This window comes from Ambystoma mexicanum, chromosome 3q (assembly GCF_040938575.1).
Source record: "Ambystoma mexicanum isolate Mex_15411 chromosome 3q, UKY_AmexF1_1, whole genome shotgun sequence".
Lineage (NCBI taxonomy): Eukaryota > Metazoa > Chordata > Amphibia > Caudata > Ambystomatidae > Ambystoma > Ambystoma mexicanum.
Window position 1 is genome coordinate 929,255,588 of NC_090926.1, and position 20,722 is coordinate 929,276,309.

At 50.4% G+C, this 20,722-nt stretch overlaps 1 protein-coding gene across 1 annotated transcript in view; it reads right to left on the reverse strand.

Moving 5' to 3' along the window:
- Nucleotides 1–20,722, reverse strand: part of LOC138583120 (cholesterol transporter ABCA5-like) — a 3,134,767-nt gene that overhangs the window by 2,052,588 nt on the left and 1,061,457 nt on the right. The window contains exon 13 of the mRNA XM_069655080.1: nt 3,820–3,995. Coding sequence (XP_069511181.1) covers nt 3,820–3,995 — 176 coding nt within the window. The remainder of the gene's footprint in view (nt 1–3,819; nt 3,996–20,722) is intronic.

A 20,722-nucleotide genomic window follows, 5' to 3' on the forward strand; every position in this document is an offset into this window, starting at 1 on the left:
TTTGACTTGCGTAATATCTCCAGATGGGGTGCGTGGGCACCCTGTGCCTCTGGTTAGGTCTGGGCCCGTTCTGTATTCAAGACCCCTTTCACATCTCGCTGCTACCTCCACCAGCCTCCACAGCTACCCCACATGTTCCTCACTCGCACTTATATGGCCAGTGCACCTGTCAGTGTCCACACCTCAGTTAGTGTGGTGATTGGTAGTATCTCAACACTTCCACAACCCAGTAGTACCCAGTAGCAGCTAACGGGCGGTTGAAGATGTTGGTTAGGATTGGCTGGGGTTGTTGACTCTGTCTCCATTTGTGTCACCTGTGTTCCACTCTGCCTGGCGTCGCCCGTCCAGGTGCCGTGTGTGCTTCTCAGTCGGTCCTGGGAGCTTGTCAGTGTGCTTTCCGGTTTAGTAATTATTTTTCCTTTCTGTTTCGGTTTTAGTCTGTGGTACAGAAGACCCAGGTTTTTAGCAATTTTCTGAATTTTAGGTGATCTTTGGTGTTTCTTATATCTTTTGGGATGTTGTTCCAGGTTTTTGCAGCTAAGTGGTAGAAGGCGGTGCCTCTGAGTTTTTTCTTAATGAATGGTTTTAGTTCCAGGCGGATTTTGTTGCTTGACCTGAGGGGTCTCGTTGGCTTGTAGATTGTTATTTTCTTTTGTAGGAATTCTGCTCCTTGTCCGCAGATTGTCCAGTACGTTATGCACATTTTGTTTTGAAGGTGATACAATGTTTTACTGGGAGCCAGTGTAGTGTTTTTAGGGCAGGGGTGATGTGGTCTCTTCTGGACAGTTTGAGGAGTAGTCTGGCTGCTGTATTTTGGATCCGTTGTAGTTTCCTCAGGAGGTATTCTGCTATTCCCAGGTAGAGGCTGTTTGCATAGTCAATTCTTGACATGATGAGGGCGACGATAGTGAGTGTTTTGTGTGTGAAGGAGAGGAAAGGTAGGATTCTTCTTGCCGTGTGGAGGAGGAAAAAGCATTTCTTGACTGTTGCATTTATTTGCCGTTCTAAGGTTAGGGTGTTGTCCATCAGGACTCCCAGATTTTTTACTACCTTAGACGGTGATGGTGGGGTTCCCATTTCTGTTGGCCACGGGATGGCGGTTTCGTTCTCTTGGTCTTTGGGTATGATCATGATTTCTGTTTTTCCTGGGTTGATTTTCAGGTTGTTGGCATTCATCCAGTTGAAGACTTCTTTTAGACAGTCGGTTACGTCTGATTGATCGGCTTGGGTGTCTTTGATTTTGTAGATGATTTGAGAATCATCTGCATAGTTGTAGCATGTAATGTTATGTTTCTGGAAGATTCTGATAACTGGGGTTTGGTAGATGTTGAAGTACAGTGGTGATAGTGAGGATCCTTGTGGTACTCCACAGTCGTTAATTCATGGTGTGGATTTGAAGGGTTTAATCCATACGGTTTCTGTTCTGTCTGCTAAGAATTATTTAGTCTAGCGTAGTGCTGTGTCTGTTCGCCATCGCTGACTCTTTATTATCGCACCGGGACCAAATAAGGTATGTTGGCTTCTATAAAGGCCACAGCCGCCTGTGGTTTCGTGAAGAAGGCTTTCCCCCGATGCTGTATTTGCAGACATGCCGAGAAAAGCATTGCATAGGAGACTGCTCTTTACCGAAGCAGTTTTTTGGGCTCCCAGAAAATATTTTGCGCTCCTTTTATACATCAGTCAAAAAGTCAGGGTATATATGTATCATGGTGCCTTTGCAGTGCAGTGGACCCCTTTCTCTTGCCAGCTGCAGAATAGTGTTCCGGTCCCGATAGTTCAGGAGATTCACAATGACAGGACTTGGAGGGGACCCAAGCAGGGTTCATCAACAGTGTTCTATGTGCCTGCTCAATTACAAAAGCTGACGAGAAGGCCAGGTCTCCAAGCATTTCTTTAAAGAGAGTCACCACAGTCCTTTCCATGGGCCCGAAACCAGAAGCCCTCAGGGTGTCCCACAATGCAGACATTGTTTGTCCTCGATCTGGATTGCAAGTCATCACATTTTAGTAAGGCTTTCTTCAGGTCTTTGGCCATTGTAGACACTTGGTTTTTAAGTGTTCAAATGTCATCTTCAGCCATACCGATGCACATTTCCGCTTTCGTCACACGTGAACAGACCCGGTCCATTTGACCATTCAGGGTACTAATGTTAGTAGCCTAACTATCTAGATTATCTGTCATGGTGGCAAACACGCCTGCATGCTCTCCATGAGCTGCCTGAGATTGGGGGCATCCGGTTCTCCCTGCCACAGCTGCTCACTTGATTCAGGGCTCAGCCTGAAGTCTACTAGGCTGACGCGCAAATGCCTCCATGCTGTCGTGCTTCTTGTGGCTGTCCCCTCTTTTGTCATGTCAGCATTAAAGTTCAAGCAGGCAGTATGACACACCTGAGGTCGCCCAGAGCAGTACTGCAAAAGAAAAAGGTTTAAGTAGCCTGGACGCCCGATGCACCAGGGTCTCCCACCTCTGCTGTGGTATTCGCGACCATGCATAGCAACTCAGCCAGCAGGCGTGCCTTCAATGCTGTACAGACAGGCACCGGCCAGGGGTACCCCCAATGGGTCATATAGAGGGACCGTAGCCTGCACTAACTCACAGGTGACAGAATACAACTTTTCCTGTCAGAGGTGGCCCCCTCTCAACTACAGCATGCTCCTCTGGTAACAAAGGCGGACAGCAGATCCATGGTGGAGCAGAGAAGCCGATACCAGGCTGCCCGGCGCCCGCACACCAGCAGGGCTGTTGGGCAGGCACAGGATTCAATTGTCCTTGGGCTCCCTGCGCTTCCTCAGTGTAAGGTATTGTGCGTACATATCATCAGGCAAAGTCCAGGGCACAATCTGTCAGCCTGCCGCCCCAGGGCTGTCCATCTGCCCACTAGAACCGCATCCTTTCCTTCTCCCCTTCTGAGGCCCCGCCAGCCCAGGAGTGCTGCGGCGGCCAACAGCCTCCCCAGCTCACAGGCATTATCCCCGCCTCAAGCAGACGCAGGTCGCCAGGTGCAGCTTGTGGGATCCACACCGCTCCAACAAAATCTCAAAGCTTGCACTGCATGGGTCGACCAAATCTGGAATGCAATTAGCAGGACATGGATTGCAGGGGCCACCACAGTCTGCTCGGTGCCAGCAGCCTCAGCAGCTCCCCCTCCAGCACCAGTGCCTCAAGGCCGCACAAGTCAAGAGCACCAGAACTCCATCAGGAAGTCAGCGAGGAGCACAAGATCAGGTCGGGAAATGCCAGTGCTTTTCCGTCGAGTGGTCTGCTTCCCGCAGCACAGTAGCCCATAGAGACAGTGAGCGGGCCGGTTTATCCAGAGGCGGTCATGGAGACTCTGGGAAGTGCAGTCATCTTGCAGGCTGCTCAGCGCCCTGTTTAGAACTATTATAAAACCCATCTAAGCCTTTACACACTGACTGAAGACCTGTATAAATCCCTCCAGTAGGGCACGGGAAGGCAATATTAGTCAGAGCGAACAAAGCCAAGGGCACACTGGATTGAGGCACTTGAGGCATCTCCTAGCCTCAGAGTGCGTTGCCGCTGTAGTTCAGAGAGCACTGTCCAACTGACAAATATGTAGCATTAGCAGAAGTCAGACTAGCAAGGACCTGAGGTGGATGTTATTGGTATATGGCTGTATATCAATTAATTACATTTAAAGTAGTGTTAAAAAGCAAAACTTCATTAAATAGATAGTAAGCATTTTTGTAACAGCTCACTGAGAATACATGTTCAGCAAATACATGTATGCATCTGGCAATATTTATGTTGGTGAGACAAACACAAAACGCAATAATCACAAAAGAAGTCTGCCTACCATACCTCTTGGTCGATGTGTCTGTGATCAACCCCCTTAATCGAAGCGAACACAGAAAGATTCTCTTCCACCGTAAGAACATCAAATAGTATGTCAGTCTGTGGACAGATCCCAGTTATCTTTCTCACTTCCAGCATTTCATCAAATTCAGATACTTTGTGCCCATAAATTGTGGCAAATCCTGTAGAAGTAAAAATAGATAATTGTAAAAGAAGCACTTAAGACATTACATTTCCTTTTAACTAGAAATAGGAAAGAATGGAAAATGAAAAGGAATGACAAAAAAAACACCTTTCAACTTCCACATGTGTGCTTACAAGGAATACGGAACTGGAGCACAGTAAAGGGAAACACAGAAATAAAGTTCTTTGGTCAGTGCCGAGGGTACTTCACTCAGTCACCTACCAGTGAAATTTGTTTTGTTAAAACATTTATTTAAAGCATGGTACCATTGTTAAGCCAACACATATTTTCTTTAAGCAGCTCTCATTAGCGGTGGTTGAAAATCTCTCTAATGGTACTGCGGAGGAGCCTAGTGGCCCAGAAATGCCTTCTACCATCTACTGACCAGGTAGGAAATTGCTGGCGAAGCACCACCCAGTCATTTCAGCCAATAAAGGCACACTGAACATTCCAGCATTTGGCAAATTGTTTGCATGTAGGTCGACCTGAAGAGTAGATTTTGGTGAACAGAGTGGAAGTTACAAGGAGTGAATACTGCCTCTGCAACTGCATCTATTTCACACATCCCTGCAGTAGCTCTGAAACATCATTGCATACAAGGCCATGTTGTAAGAATCATTAACAGAGCCAATAGATTTGGCATTTGTGTAGGCATTTCATATAAATGTGTCCAACCCTAGCAAATGCTCAGCAGCTCATTATTTGTCTGTTATTGCTTTAATATGGACAGTGAGTAGCTTACTTTACTAGGTAATGCCAGGATATGCTTGTGAAAGCACATAGACTATGTCAGATGGCTACAGGTGTCTATGTCTGGACAGGAGAATGGAGTCCCAGGCAGGTGAAGATAATTGGTCTTTCCCGCAATACTGCAATTCTCCAAGTACGGGCACTGGAGAAGCACAGGATTGAGTGAAAGATCTGGAGGTGAACAGGATGGTTCCTGCAAGCTGTAACAAAACAAAAAAGGAACAAAGTTAGGAAAGGCATTACTATGGAACCCCTCAAGTCTCCAAAAGCCTACCTGAAACCGGTTTAATGGGATTCACTTAAGATGGGGACCTCCAGCTGCAGGAAAGGTGAATAATCGGAGGTAATCTGGGAAAGAAAACAAAAACCAAGTACAAACCAATAGGCAATCCAACGGGAAATCCAGGGTCCAATTCCGGCTAACCAGTTCACAGTTCCATATATCAAAATGTGAAGAAGCAAAGGCAATCCAAGAAAAGTAAGCCGAGTTATCCAGTGCTTTATTTGTGCGTATTTATAACGCTCGTTTTCTCCTATGTTGAATTTCTGCTGAAAGTCTGTGAAGAGTAATGGAGAACCGTCTTTGTACGTGTCTCTCAGGTAATGGGTCTCGGCACCCGACCATCCCGCCCAATATTTTTGTTGGAGACCCGGTTTGAAATCAGGGTTGTGCATCAACGGCGTGTATGGGCTCAATCCTTTTGGAATGTGTTTCTTTTTCTGGGCTTTGTCCCAGCTTTGCAGTGTCCGACTCCGGTCCCACCTCCCCTATCTCCTCACCGAATTCTTCAGAGGATAGATCCTTGAGAGGATTCTTCTTCTTTGGAAGCTTCTTCTTCTTGTTGCTAGATGACTTGTCCTTATAAATCCGGACCTTCTTTTCGCGGAGATAAGGTCTATCCCCTCCAGAGGCCACCGTGACAGTAGTGGGAACCTGTCTTGGGTGCCTCCAGTGGGGCCAGCCTCACTTTCAGGGAAAAAGCCAAAAGCAGAAAAAACCCTGTAGGTCTTGATGGTAGGAGGTGAGGTAGTCCTTGATAACCCAGACCGTTGGAAGAAAGGTGGATAGCGAAGGCTGGAAGGCAGCAGAGCGTGATCTGCTGTAATGTGGAGAGCCCGGCAGGGGAAGGGCAGAGACTGGAAGGCAGCAGAGCGTGATCCGCTGTAATGTGGAGAGCCCGGCAGGGCAAGGGCGGAGACTGGAAGGCAGCAGAGCGTGATCAGCTGCAGTGTGGAGAGCCCAGAGGAGCAGGGCTGTGAGGCAGGGAGCCTGGAAGGCTATGGCTGGAGGCAGCAGGGTGGAGCAAGCAACAAGGCAATCGTAAATAAGTAGTAGGATAATAGACGAAAAATAGGAAAGGAAAGGAGAATAAATGGCCTAAGAAGGAAACCCGAAATGGAATACCCAGTGAAAAGAATAGATGGCAGATACCGCCGAGTAATAAATAAACCAGATACCGAAGAGAGTGCCGCAAAGTTTGAAGTACCGGAAGGCAAATGTAAGTAGCAAACAGTGCAAACAGTGCCGCGCACAGAGAAGGCTGCAGGCAGTAGGGAAGGAACGGTGAGAAGTTGAGCAGGGAAGTAGGAGGAGCCAAGTACCCAGGTAAGCAAGACAGCAAGTCACCGAAGCGGTGCAACAGCGGAGTACCCGCCGTGAACCCTAAGAATACGAAAGAAGGAAATGCAGCGAGAAACAAAGGTTGTACAAGATTTGGATATAGTTGGAAAAACTAAGGCGGCTAAGGAAGCCCAATGGAAGGGAAAAACTAGAGAGCAACGGAGCGTTAAAGTGCGAGAAGCAAACACAGATACAACGCACCGCACAGGGAGGCGGAGTCAGTATTTATAGAGTCCTCCGCCATATTGGATGAGGACTAGAGCGAGGTAACCGCTAGCTAGTGCCGCCAGCGGTTCCATAACTTCCACCCCATAATCCTGACATGCAGTGACCATTTTGTCATTTCCAAAAGTGTACCCCGACTCTCTCAGGTTTTTTCTTTCAGGCTCAACAAGGTTATGAGGGGGCTTGGCGAGGCTGATTGTTCAATTCTACACCATCCCTTGTGATTCTCAGGTTTTGCCCATCTCAACATCTCTGGAACTCCCAGGCCACCCAGGGGCGGGGGGCGCATTAGGATTAGTTTCTGAATCCTGGGTTTCTTACCTTGCCATATAAATTTAAATATCACGTTTTGTAACTCTCTGGTCTTAGCTGGCGGTATAGGCACCGGTATTGGACCTATTACAAAGAGAAGACGAAGGAGGATAGTAATTTTGACAGCTGTGATGCGTGCAAACTGTGACAGCTCCTGAGATTCCCATCTGAGCGTGTCTTCCTGTAACATTTTCCACAGTGGAGTTATGTTTGCCTGATATAGCTTATGTGGTTCTCCAGTAAGGTGGATCCCTAAGTATTCCAGTGTTTCGCCCACCCAGCTCATCGGGAATGTCCTCTCCAACGTCTCAGTCATGTCTCTCCTTGCCGTGATGTTCATCGCTTTTGATTTGGAGAAGTGTATGGAGAATCCTGAGACCTGCCTGAATTCCTCCAGAAGGGACATTGCTCTGGGCATCGTAGTTTCCGGGTCTCCCATGAAGAGCATGATGTTGTCAGCGTACAGCACTATATTGTGGGTCTCCTGACCGATCGTCACTCCCTTGATGCTCACATCTTGTCGGAACTGCATTGCACATGGTTCCATCTCCATCGCGAAGATCAGAGGGGAGATCGGACGCCCCTGTCGTGTGCCCCTTCTAATCTTCACGAATTCCGCACTTTGTCCATTGATCCTGAAACTTGTCGATGGATGTTGGTAATTGTCAAGGACCATCTTGGTGAATTCTGGGCCACAGCCTAAGCGCTCCAAGATCAGTTTCAGATAGCACCAGTCCATGCTGTCGAATGCCCGGGTGGCATCCAGGGTATCCACTGCAAACGTCTGTTGTGTTTGTCGCCCCGCCTCTATGACATCTACTGCCCTCCTTATGTTATCTTGTGTGTTCTGGTCAGTGATGAACCCTGCTTGGTCGTCGTGTATTATGTTCGGGAGGATTTTCATCAGGCGAGTAGCTAGGATTTTCGCATTGATTTTTGTGTCAGTGTTCAGCAACACTATAGGACAATAGCTCACACAATTGTGGGGATCTTTTCCTGGCTTTAAGGGCAGGATAGTTATAGACCTCCCCATATCGAGCGTGACCTTCCCCTCTTCTCTGTTTGACTTATATCGCCTTGTCAACGGACCGAGTAATTGAGTGTGGAGCATCTTGTAATAACCGTTACCAAGGCCATCTGGGCCTGGTGTCTTATTTGCTGGTAGTGCTGAAATGGCATTCCTGACCTCTTGTGCCGAGAACGGGTTCCCAAGGCTGGTTCTGTCTTGTTCCGCGATCTGGGGCAGCAAGAGAGTGCTGATGTAGGAGAGTTGCTGTCCCAGGTCAAGGTTCTCGCTACTTAGGAGTTCCTAATGAAAACGCTTCATTATTTATATTTTGTCGCGCACCGCCTTGTGGGGCTTTCCGAAGACATTGTTCAGTCGTGCTATATAGTTCTGAGTTTTTAGTTTTCTCAATTTCGCAGCAAGGAAACGATTTGCCTTGCCCCCATGGTTATAATAGGATTGTTTTGTTTCTTATCATTAACTGGGCAATTCGGTCTGCAGTGTGGTTCACCAGTTTGGCTCTGATTTACCGAAGCGCTCTTAGGGATTTCCTCGAACAGTGGGCTTTGTGTTGGACATCGGCAGTAAGCCGCTGCCTGTGACATAAATTATCCCCTGATCACCATCTTTCCCGCATCCCATATTACCCCCCAGCCTCTTTCCCCATTGTCATTTTCTTTAAAGTAGTTGTTGATGGTAGCCTCCATATGAGCTCTTAGTGCCAAGTCCTTCAGGAGGATTTCATTTAACCTCCAAGGCAATTTTGCCCTTCTCCCTTCCACCCCCCAGTCTATACCCACCAATACTGGCGCATGATCTGAGTGGCATTCCACTCCTATTTATACTTCCATTATTTGCGGGACTAATGTTGCGGATAGTAAGATTATGTCTATTGTGGAGTATCCAAGGTGGACGGCTGAATAGTGGGTGTACTCTCTGTTGTCCCCTTGGAAGAATCGGCAAGTTCTCGATAACCCCTAATTCTCTTAAGAAGCGATCAAGTGCCTGTCTATTTTTCTGGTTGGTTGTTGTGTGGGGGGGTGTTTTATCCAACAATGGGTCCATGACGCAGTTGAAATCCCCACCTATAATCAGTTGGCCCTCGCACCAGCTGCCCAATTTGCCCAGTAGATTCGTTAGGAACACATCCTGGCGACTATTCGGAGTGTAGATGGCCAAGATTGTGTACATTTTCCCCCTTTATCAACCCTTTGAGCCCCAAGTATCGTCCCTCTTTGTCTCTACGGAGTTGTAATTTTTTGAAGTCTAGATTCCTCCCAATTAGTATGGCTGCCCCCCTTTTCTTCCCACCACTTGAGGCAAAAAATTGCTGTGGAAAGGCTCAATTGGCCATTCTCTTCTAGTCCTTAGGGAGGAGATGCGTCTCCTGTAGGAGCCCTATCGCCGTCTGCATTGCTTTCAGCCTGTCCAGAACCACTCTACGTTTTATTGGCGAGTTCAGGCCCTGTACATTCAGGGATATTATCTTTGACTCAGCCATTTCTGTGTAGAGGAAGTTGTGCTTTTCTGGGCTGAGAGTGGGGCTCTCTGGTGTCTCCCTCACCTTTCTCTTCCATCGCCTGGGCCTCTAGCCTGTTCTGTAGCTGTGACTCTTGGTTCCCTCACCCTTGCCCTAACCCTCCATCTGTTCCCTCTAATCCCCACCTCCCCACCATCCACCACCTATGTGAGGATACATGTGGCCCAGATTCAAGGGAATCCTCCCGTCTCTCCTCACGGAGTGTTGGACCTTAACTTGTCACCAGACTTTGATCTACCAGGGTTTAACCTTATCCTGATGCAACATCCAAGATGTGTTATTCTTCATCCGTGTGGATTCCGTACAAATCAGTGTATTGTAGTCTGCGACCATCTTTCTAAGGCTATATCTCTCTTGTTGGTTGCTTCTCCTACTGTTCTTCCACCGCTAGTTATTCCTGGCTCTGTGGCTGAACCTTGGACTTTTCTGCTTTCCTTGATTTTCTCCTTTTTTCGGTTGACCATGCCCAAAGTTTACTTGCTGTGCCTGGAGGATTGGGTTGTGGTCGGTCGTCCAGGTGACTTTGGTCGTCCTCCAGCTGTAGGATTGAACGGCCCTCCTCACAGGTGTTAATTTTCTGCTGCTTGCCCTCCCATGTAAAGGCTAGGCTAAACGGAGGCGTCCACCTGTATTGTATCTGCTTTGCTTGGAGTGCTTTTGTGATTGCTGGTTCATTCTTCATTTGCGAGGGTGACCCAAGCTAGGACTTGGTATAATTGAATGCGAGAGCCGTTGATTGTGAGATCATTGTGGGGCCTTGCTGCTGTCAGGAGGTCTTCGTTCAAGCAGTAGGACGTTCCTGCTATCAGGACATCTCCAGGCCTTGCTCCGGGGTCATTCCGTTTTGGGCCAACTCTGTGTATTCGGTCAAACCCAATTTGGTCTGGCTACGTGTCCGGGAGCATGCTGCTGAAACATTGTTGCATGGTGTCTTTGGTGTGTTTCAGTCAGGCCTTTGACCCTGATGTTAGACCTTCTTGAACGGTTCTCAAGGTCTTCCGCCTGTAGTTCCAGGTTGGTTGTTGCATTAGCTAGCTGGTCTAGTAGGACGCTGTTCTGGTTAGTTTCTTCTGCTACATTTGACAGACCATTTTTAACGATATCTATTCTGCCGCCCAGGTCCGCCATTTCTCTGCTTACCTCCTGGAGGGAGGATTCAGTTCCTCCTTCATCTGTACCAACTGATTGTGAAACGTATTTGTGAGTCTGCCTTCCATCCTCTTCAAACAATTTAGGAGTTCCTCATTGTCTGACGCCATGGTGTTTAGTGGTGCTGCCACTGCGTAGTTAGGTCGTTCCAGGGGGGGAGGAGGTGATTTGCTGTCCGTTTGTCGTCCCTGTCTCCAGCACTTTTCCAGTTGCCCTACTTGGGTTTTGGCCGGTGTTCTCGTGTTCGACTGTCCGGATCTCGCTTTAGCCCCTGGCATCTGGATTGTTTCCGTTGGGGGCAGCCAGTGCCACTTGGGATTCGATGGATTACCCTCTTGGGTGTCAGAACACAAGGGGTCACGTACCCTATGGTGGGGGAGCTTCTTCGGCGCCTCTTTTGTAGGTTCCAGATTTTCTTTTGCACAATATGGGCTCTAAATAGATATTCCATCTGTATTGATGTGTAAAATCAATAAAAACGGAACACTGGAAGCCTTAATTATAACTAGCTCAATCAAGGCAGTGATTAAGGCTGCAATCATGCTAAAGACTGACTGTGACAACCACTCCAAGTCAGCAGGATTGTCGGTCTTGTCTCGCTATTGAAGCGTAAAGTTGAACCAAGGTTACGAGAATTATGTCAACCCCAAATATGAATGAGCATTGTTTATTAAATTGCGCAGAGGGATTATCCCGATTCACAGTCTTCGTAACAAACGGAGCAACGCTGCATCTCCAATATGCCCCTTATGTGGCTGTTCGGACAAAATTATGGTTAATTTCCTAATATGTTTCTGTCAACTTGTTACCAAGGAAAAGTTACCTAAGACCACTGTTTAGGCCTCGAGGATGTCGCACGACCTCCAAGGGCATGGCTGTATGTACTAACTCTACAGATGTTCTAGCAGTTCATACAACTTGTAAATACCTTATGTGAGCCTGGAGAGTAAGACAGAAGAAGGTACAGACACATTAAAATGTTGTTTCCAAACTAAAATTTGTTTTTCTATTTTTATTATATGTATTGATTTAATGAACTGTATGTGATGATAAGGGTTTGCTTTTATGGCATTTCTGTTGTAGAAATAATGGATTACAAATTGAATTGAAAGTATGGGAATTCTAGGTCTAGCCACCTCCCATACCAATAACGACCTTGTGGTAGGCATATTAAGACCTTTTACATTGAGATTACCCACTCGGGTCAGTCATTAGGAGGATCCATTAGTTCACATCTTTTTCTCCTGCCTTCTTTCAGAAGGTTCTGGTTCTCAATAGGTCTATTATAAACAATGTATCGCCTCCCACTCTGGATGTGGAACTCACCCAGTCTCTCCTCTCCCACCCTGAACACCAACGATAACAATAAAAACACAAGGGGGGCATGGCTAGGCGGCAGAGTATGGAGACATGCTCCCTGTGATCTCTGTGAGACGATGCCCCATAGACCTGCCAAATCTGTTTTATTTTCCCTCAGCTCTATAGGCCCTGCTACGACACGAGACCTTAAAACAGAATCTAGAGAGCCCTGCACAGCCACGACCTGATGGAGGAGAAGCAAGGAGCAATGAAAGCTTCGGCATGAATTTGTCCAAGTAGGCGCCTGACTTTGGCAGCGCAAGTGGACAATAGAGGCGAGCAGGAATCTGGTGGACAGAAATCAAGGGGTTAGTAGTTTGGCAAGATACCCCGACGTTCTCCATGAGAAGATAGTAACATAAAGGGAACACAATAGCCGCAACAGAGACCTCAGCATTTAAGCCTGCGACGTGGGTCCCAGCTTCTGTGAGACATGTCTAAACCAGACACTAAAACAAAATCAGGCGACATAAAAACCATGCTGGAAGGAAAGCCTAGACAACCCCAAATGTTGACAGCGCAGATCGACCCTCCTCGTTTGGATGTCGACCATACTGATGATCCAGCAACTGAAAATGATATTTTCAGCTTGTTGGCTGAAATAAAGCAGGAGATTAATGCTTCTAGTGACAAACAATCTAAATTCATAACAGACCTGAACAACCACATGCTCGCTGCAGAAAAAAAACTGGAAGATATGAAGACCAAAGTCTGTGAGCAGGCGCATGACCAGGCAAACCTCTGGAACTTAGTGATTGGTCTAGAAGAACAACTGTAACTTGTGCGGACGAAAGGTTTATGTTACATACCTGTAAGGAACAAGTTACTTACCTGTAACTGTTGTTCTCCAGCATGGGTCTGGCATGGATTCACATGCTCATGAATATTCCCCGTCGTCAGGCTGGGAATCCTCGGTAAAGAAAAAACCAGTATCAGTTTCGTTTCTGATCTGTCTTTCGTAGTAATAACCAATCACTGGTCTCTGCGTCATACTGACCACAGCCAATGACTGCCCTCTACCTAAGCACCGCCTCTGGCAGCCATCTTCAGATTTGGAAGCACGTGAAGTGGCAGTATGACCAGGTGAAGAGCCGCAGAGGGGTAGGCGGGAGGGTTCGCATGTGAATCCATGCCAGACCCATGCTGGAGAACAACAGTTACAGGTAAGTAACTTGTTCCTTCTCCAGCATGGGGTCTGGCATGGATTCACATGCTCATGAATAAAGAATACATAGCAGTACACACATGCACAACCACGGGAGGTGGCAAAGGCTCAACATTAAGCAGTACATCAAACTCAACATTAAGCATCTTACCTCCTCACCAGGCTCACCTCAGGCGAACAGGTTGCGCAGCACTGCTTGGCCGACCCTGGACTCCTCCCTGGAATCCCGATCGACGCAGTAGAATTTCGTGAAGGTGTGCGTCGACCTCCACGTAGCAGCCCTGCATATGTCCAGCAGGGGTACACCAGAAAGGAACGCCGTGGTAGCTGCGATCGCTCTGGTGGAATGGGCTCTCGGACGGCCAGGCAGCGGTCGGTTTGGCAACCGATGACAGTACATGATACAGCCAGAGAGCCATCTGGAAATGGAAGCCTTCGAGAGAGCCTTCCCCTGATTGACAGGTCCAAAGTTCACAAAGAGTTGTGACGTCTTCCGAAAACACTTTGTGCGGTCCACGTAGAACTTCAGCGCTCTAGCCACATCCAGCGAGTGCAAAGTCCTCTCAGCCGGCGACGAAGGCGACGGGAAGAACACAGGCAACACCAAGGGTTCGTTGAGATGGAAGTCCGACGGTACCTTGGGCATGAAGGAGAGGTGCGTCCTGAGCACTACCCTCGTGTCGTGAAAAGTCAAGTACGGGGCCTTGCAGGAAAGGGCCTGGATCTCTCCCACCCGTCGTGCGGAGGTGATGGCCACAAGAAACGCTGTTTTCCACGACAGAAACTTCAACGGGGCCGAGTGCAGAGGCTCGAACGGAAGTCCCATGAGCTTGGTCAGCACCATGTTGAGCTCCCACGCCGGGGCCGGAGCCTTCACCGGCAGGAACGATCTGAACAGTCCCTTCATGAACTCTTTCACCAGACGATGAGACCACAAGGACGTCCGGCCCGTGGTTCTGGTGTATCGGGAGATCGCAGCAAGATGAATCTTGATGGACGCGTGTGCCAGTCCAGCTTTGGCCAGCGTCAGCAGGTACGGCAGTACCTGGGGAGCCATAATCCGTAGAGGGTTAATCTTCTGTGCGTGGCTCCAGACAGAGAACCTCTTCCATTTGTGTCCGTAGCATTTAAGAGTCGAGGACGCCCTGGCCTTTGCAAGAACCTCTCTGCAGTCGGCCGGTATGTCGTATCCTCCAAACTCTAGCGCTGCAGGAGCCAGGCCTGCAAGTTCAGTGATTTCGGGTCGTGGTGGAGGATGGCGCCTCCTTCCCTGGAGAGTAGATCCGCGTCCACCGGCAGCTTGATTGGCGGGGACGCTGACAAGTCCAGAAGGTCCGGGAACCATATCTGCCTCGGCCACGCAGGTGCGACGAGGATCATCCTGCACCGTGACCTCTTGAGCTGGTTGACGAGCCGGATTAGCAGTGGCAAAGGAGGGAACGCGTAGAGGAACAGGCCCTCCCAGGGGAACGAGAAAGCATCGCCCATGCTCCTCGCCTGGGGAAACCTGCTGGCGAACCTCCGGCACTTGGAGTTCGTCGCCGTCGCGAACAGGTCGATCTGGGGTGTGCCCCACCGTCGGAAGAGGCGATCCACTAGATCCTGCCGTAGTTCCCACTCGTGGCACGAGGGCAGCTCCCTGCTGAGTGAGTCGGCGATGGTGTTTTTTTATCCCTGCCAGATGAAACGGCACCAGAAACATCCTTTGGGCGACAGCCCAATGCCACAGGTCCTGCGCCTCCTTGGACAGCGCTGGGGACCTGGTTCCGCCCTGTTTCCTGATGTAAAACATGGTGGTGGTGTTGTCGGTGAAGATCCTCACCACCTTGCCCTTGAGGGACGGAAGGAAGGACCTGAGGGCCCAGAACACTGCACGGAGCTCCAGGACGTTGATATGGAGGGACTTCTCCGTCGGGAGCCAAAGGCCTCTCGCGTGCAGATTTTCGGTGTGCGCTCCCCACCCTTCCAGGGAGGCATCCGTGGTCACTGTCTCCTGGTGGTCTGGGGTCTGGAAGTCCATGCCCGCCGTCAGATGCGCGCGGTTGCCCCACCACCGGACCGCTCGGCGGAAACGCTCGTCGAGTGTGATCCTCTCCTCGAAGCCGCCCGTCGTTTGGATCCAGCGCGCGTCCAGGAACTCCTGCAACGGGCGCATCCGGAGCCTGCACATGGGAATGAGGTAGATGCAAGAAGACATCATTCCGAGGAGGGACTTGATGGACCTCACCTTGGCCGCGTCGGAAACCAACATCCGCTGTACCTTGCCCAGGATGGACCTGGCCCTTTCCTCCGACGGGGAGGCCAGAAGGGACACTGTGTCGAGCTTCGCTCCCAGAAACAGTGCGTTTTGCGCGGGTACCAGGTGGGACTTGGCGTAGTTCACGGAGAATCCCAGGTCCGTGAGAAGTTGGACGGTCCTTGCCGTGTGCTCCACGGCGAGCTCCCTCGTCTTGGCTCGGATGAGCCAGTCGTCCAGGTAGGGGTAGACGTGGATCCCCTCGCGGCGCAGCTGTGCCGCCACTGGTGCAAGGCACTTGGTGAATACCCTGGGTGCCGACCGTAGTCCGAAGGGGAGGGCTTTGAACTGGTAGTGACGCCCTTGGACCACAAACCTGAGGAATTTTCGGTGCCCCTTTAGGATGGGAATATGGAAGTAGGCATCCTCCAAATCCAACGACGACAGGAAGTCTCCTTCCTCCAGCTGCCCCAGGACGTGCTGGAGGGTGACCATCCGGAACTTCTGCGCCTTGATGATCTTGTTCAGACGTCGCAGGTCTAAGATGGGGCGCCATCCTCCCGTCTTCTTCTTCACGAGGAAGTATCTCGAGTAAACTCCGGAGCCCCGAAGCCTCTTTGGGACGAGTTCGATGGCGCCCTTCCTGAGCATCGCCTTTACCTCCAGGAGAAGCTGAGGGACGTGAAGCTCTTTCCTGGCCACGGGGGGGACGCGCGGGCACCTTCTTTGAAACTCGAGCGTGTGGCCCCGGGCTAAGGCGTCCAGCACCCAACGGTCGGTGGAGATGGACTCCCACACGCTGACGAAGCTCGTCAGCCGGCCTCCCACCGGGGTGCTTCGGTGGGGGCCCGACCCCACGGCCGGTTCAATCCTGTTTCGACGAGGCTTTGCCGCCTTGACCTCCTTGGCGACGACGGCGGGGTCCGCCAGACTTGCCTCGTCCTCTGTAGGCCTCCTGAGACGACGAGCGGGCCGCTTGACGGTAGGTGGAGAAACCGCCGCCGGAACCTTTGGAGGCGCCCTTGCCTCCGCTGCTCCGAAAGGGCGTCCGTCGTTGCTACAGAACCCCAAGGGCCCGGGCCGTCTCAGTGTCCGCTTTAATGGCCTGAAGGGAATCGTCCACTGTTTTCCCAAACAGGTTGTTCCCATCGAACGGCATGTCCAGGACTCTGGTCTGTACGTCTTGACGGAAGTCCGTAGCCTTGAGCCATCCACGCCGCCTAAGGCACACGCCGTTGCCCAACTGGCGAAACCCAGTGTCGGCGATGTCCGTCGCAATAGTGATGGCGTGGTCCGACGCCACCTCACCTTCCTATAGGATCTCCAGGGCATCCGCCCTCTTGTCGTCCGGTAGGAAGTCCAGCAGGGGAGCCAGTTTGTACCATAGCTCCCTGTCGTAGCGGGCCACGATAGCCAAGACGTTGGCCGCTTTGATCGTCGTCGCTGCAGACGAGATGACCCTGCGTCCCAGAGTGTCCAATTTCTTTCCCTCGCCGTCCGGTGGGGAAGTCGATGTGGAGGCCGCACCCCCCCCCCGCTTTCTTCCTGGCCGCCGCGGAGACGACGGAGTCCGGGGTAGGCTGCGCCCGGAGGCACAGGGGGGCTTGGCCGGATGGATTAAGGCCTTCACCACCTTAGGTGCGCTCACCGGCTTATCCTTGAGGGGGGGACACTGCCTCGCTCCCCCTCCGATGGGGCCTTCGAGCTCGAACGGGGCCTCTCCAGGAGCTTCGCCGGGTGCTCGCCTTTGCTCTTACCCGACCCAGAGCGTTGGCTCGTGGCTGATGATGCCGGGGAGGGTGCGCCCTGCCTGGCGCCCGTAGAGCCCGACCGTTCGGCGCTCCCGGTGCCAGCGGACTCGCGGTGCTTGGCCTTGTGTTGGACCCCCGTCGTCGGGGCGTCCTCAAAGGTCTTAGAAGACTGCTTGGATTTCTTCCTCTTCTTCTCGCCTGACGGGCTCTTCCCTTCCAGCCAGTTGGCGAGACGTTGATGGCGGTCCTTCATGGTCTGCTCCGACATATTGCCGCAAAACGCACAGTCCTTCTCCACGTGCGTCTTGTCCTCATGTAAGCAGTAGAGACAAAAGGAGTGTTCGTCCTCCTTAAAGACGTTCTGCAGCTGGCATCCAGGGCAGATCCTGAACAGCTTTCCGGGCGTCGAGCTTCCCTTCTCCTGGGCCATGTCCGGGCCTGAGAAGCTTCTGGAGTCCTCCAAAAGCGTAGCTCGACGAAATCTTCACCCTTGAGGGGCGCAGACGAATCCGACACGGGTCCCCGTTGATCGGATGGAGAGTCGGTGGAGCTTGAGGCTCTTTTGACCGCAAAAAACGAAGTTTTTGAGAAAAAACATGAAAAAATAGCACTAACGCTCGAGAGCAATAGCACGAGGATCCCAACACATGAACGTGCGGTAAAAATCTGAAGATGGCTGCCAGAGGCGGTGCTTAGGTAGAGGGCAGTCATTGGCTGTGGTCAGTATGACGCAGAGACCAGTGATTGGTTATTACTACGAAAGACAGATCAGAAACAAAACTGATACTGGTTTTTTCTTTACCGAGGATTCCCAGCCTGACGACGGGGAATATTCATGAGCATGTGAATCCATGCCAGACCCCATGCTGGAGAACTATTGTTCTACAGCATGGGTCTGGCATGGATTCATATGCTCATGAATATTCCCAGTCAGGCTGGAAATCCTAAATAAAAGAAAAAAAAGTTAAACTTTAAACCTTTATCTCTTCTCGAAACCAATCACTGTCCTCTGGGTTTTACTGCCCCCATCCAATGACAGTCCTCTCCCTAAGCTCCACCCCTGGTGGCCATGTTCACATTTGGTAAGCATGTAAAGTGTCAGAATGAACAAAGAAGAGCCACACAAGGGAAGGCAAGAGGGTTTGCATGTGAATCCATGCCAGACTCATGCTAGAACAATAGTTACAGGTAAGTAACTCAAACGTTCCCCAGTATGGGGTCTGGCATGGATTCACATGCTCATGAATAACGATTACACAGCAGTACATATACACAACCACAAGAGGTGGGAAGGCTCAACACTCACCTCTGGAACAAACTCACCTCAAACAAACGGGTTGCGTAGCACTGCTTGGCCGACCCGGGACTCCTCCCTGGAATCCCTGTTCATGCAGTAGAACCTTGTGAAGTTTGTGTGTGGAACTCCACGTAGCAGCCCTATAGATGTCGAGCAGGGGCACACCAGAGAGAAACGTTGTCGTTGCTGCAATGGCTCTGGTGGAATGGGCTCTCAGTCAGCCTGGCAGGCACCCTGCTCGCTAGTCCACAACAGTGCCGGAGAGCCACATGGTGATGGAAGCCTTCAACAAGGCCTTTCCTTGATTTACAGGTCCAAAGTTGACAAACAACTGAGATGTCTTCCGAAAATTCTTAGTATGTTCCGCGTAGAACTTCAAGGCACGAGCAATGTCCAGCGAATGCAAAGCCCTTTCAACTAGCGGATTCGGGAAGATGACGGGTAACACCAAAGGCTTGTTAAGGTGTAATTCCAAAGGCACCTTTGGCATGAAGGTGGGGTGTGTACCCAGTAGCATCCTCCTTGAAGAGTGGAAAGACAAGTAAGGCTGCTTGCAAGATGGGCCTGAATCTCCCCGACCTTTCTGACTGAAGTGATAGTCACGAGGAAAGCGTTCTTCCATGAGAGAAACTTGAGCAGAACCGGATGCATAGGTTCGAAAGGCGCTTGCATGAGCTTAGTTAGCACCACATTGAGCTCCCAGGCTGTGGGAGGAGCCTTCAAAGGTGGGAAAATCCTGACGAGTACCTTGACGAACTCCTTGAAGAGTCTGTGAGCCATATCTTACCTCGGAGGCAAGGATAATCTTTGAACGGTCGCCACTTCCTTTCTGGACCCGCTCTCTTTCAGAGCGTAGTGGACGTTGCTGACTTAGACAACAAAGTGCTTCTGGCTGGTTTCATCAACGGTGCCATCGTCGACTCCGTTGGCTTGGTATGGTGAAAAGTTTTAGCTGGCTTCGACAAGTCCTCCCTGGACTTGTTCCTTGTCGGATTATCCGCAGGCACACTGAGTTTGGACGGGGATAGTGACTTTCTCTTCAAATTTGCTTGTTTCGTTGGCAGGCTCACCATGGAGGTTGACAGTGATCGCCTGTTGTCCAAATCGGGACCAGTATTAGCGGTGAACCCAGCGTAGCTAGCGTCACATAGCTTGCCAATCTCTTGGAGCCCCTCGAGCGGGGCATCCTCAACGGATCTAAAACTCCTCCCAAAGGGAGAATGCTCCTCAGACTGGCTGGTCCTGGAAGAGGCTTGAGCCTGCCCCGCGGCTATGTCAGATGCGTTGCTTGACTAGAGCCATGCCGATAGTCTGCTGTATCAGTCTTTTTTGGTTTTCTTCGAGAAACCAAGGCACACCTCGCATTCCTCCTCATCGTGGTCCGGATGCAGGCAGTATAAGCATTTATGGTGCCGATCCTCCACAAAGACGTTTCTTAAACCACACTTCGTGCAGAGTTTGAAGAGGTTTCAGCCTTCCTTCTTTTGTTCAGCCATGCTTAAAGGCGTGAAGAAGGCCCAAGGCCAGGCCTTCTCAAAACTTTGATGATCAGATGGCGGATGAAGATCTTAAACGGTAGCAGAGCCTCTCTGTGTTTCCGCCCTTCGAAGACGATAAGCAAAAAATCGATCAAACTTAAAACGTTTTGGGGAAAAAATTTGCAAAAAAACACGAAAAATAGCTCACAGAGCCACTTGAGGACTCTGTGAGAAACCAGAAGGTGTCTCACCCACTAGTTCCTGGGGATCTGTCATCCAGGTGGCCAGGACATGGCCATCGCGTTTGGATCCAGTTCCTGGGGGTGGACCAGTGCGAGAAGATCACCTGGGTGAGGGTCTTCGGGGAGTGGGACACCGGATGGCGAGACGCGGTATCCCCTACCCTGTAACACCTTTACCCATCCTACTAGGTAGGATATGTAGGAACTGTACACTGCTCCTTTTACAACGCAAACACTTTCTCACGGACAGCCCTCTATGAGAGAAAAAAAGATTAACATCCGAGCATATACCGGATGTGTCCCAATACAATGGTCAGGCGAGGTCAGGCACTTACTGACCATCACACACACACCGACTTCCAGTAAGCTTCCCCACAAGGATAAAAGGCAGAGCACGAGAGCCCACTATGAGCGAGGCAAAGCACATGAGGAAACAGCTGTATAGATATGCCACAGAGGGCAGAGATCCACACTACACGCTCACCGTTCAAGGCACCCAGGGCTCAAGAACCCTCCCCCGGCATACAAACGAAGGACGCAGCCAAGGGCAAGTTAAAACTGTCCTTTATTTTCCATAACAGACAGGGATCATAC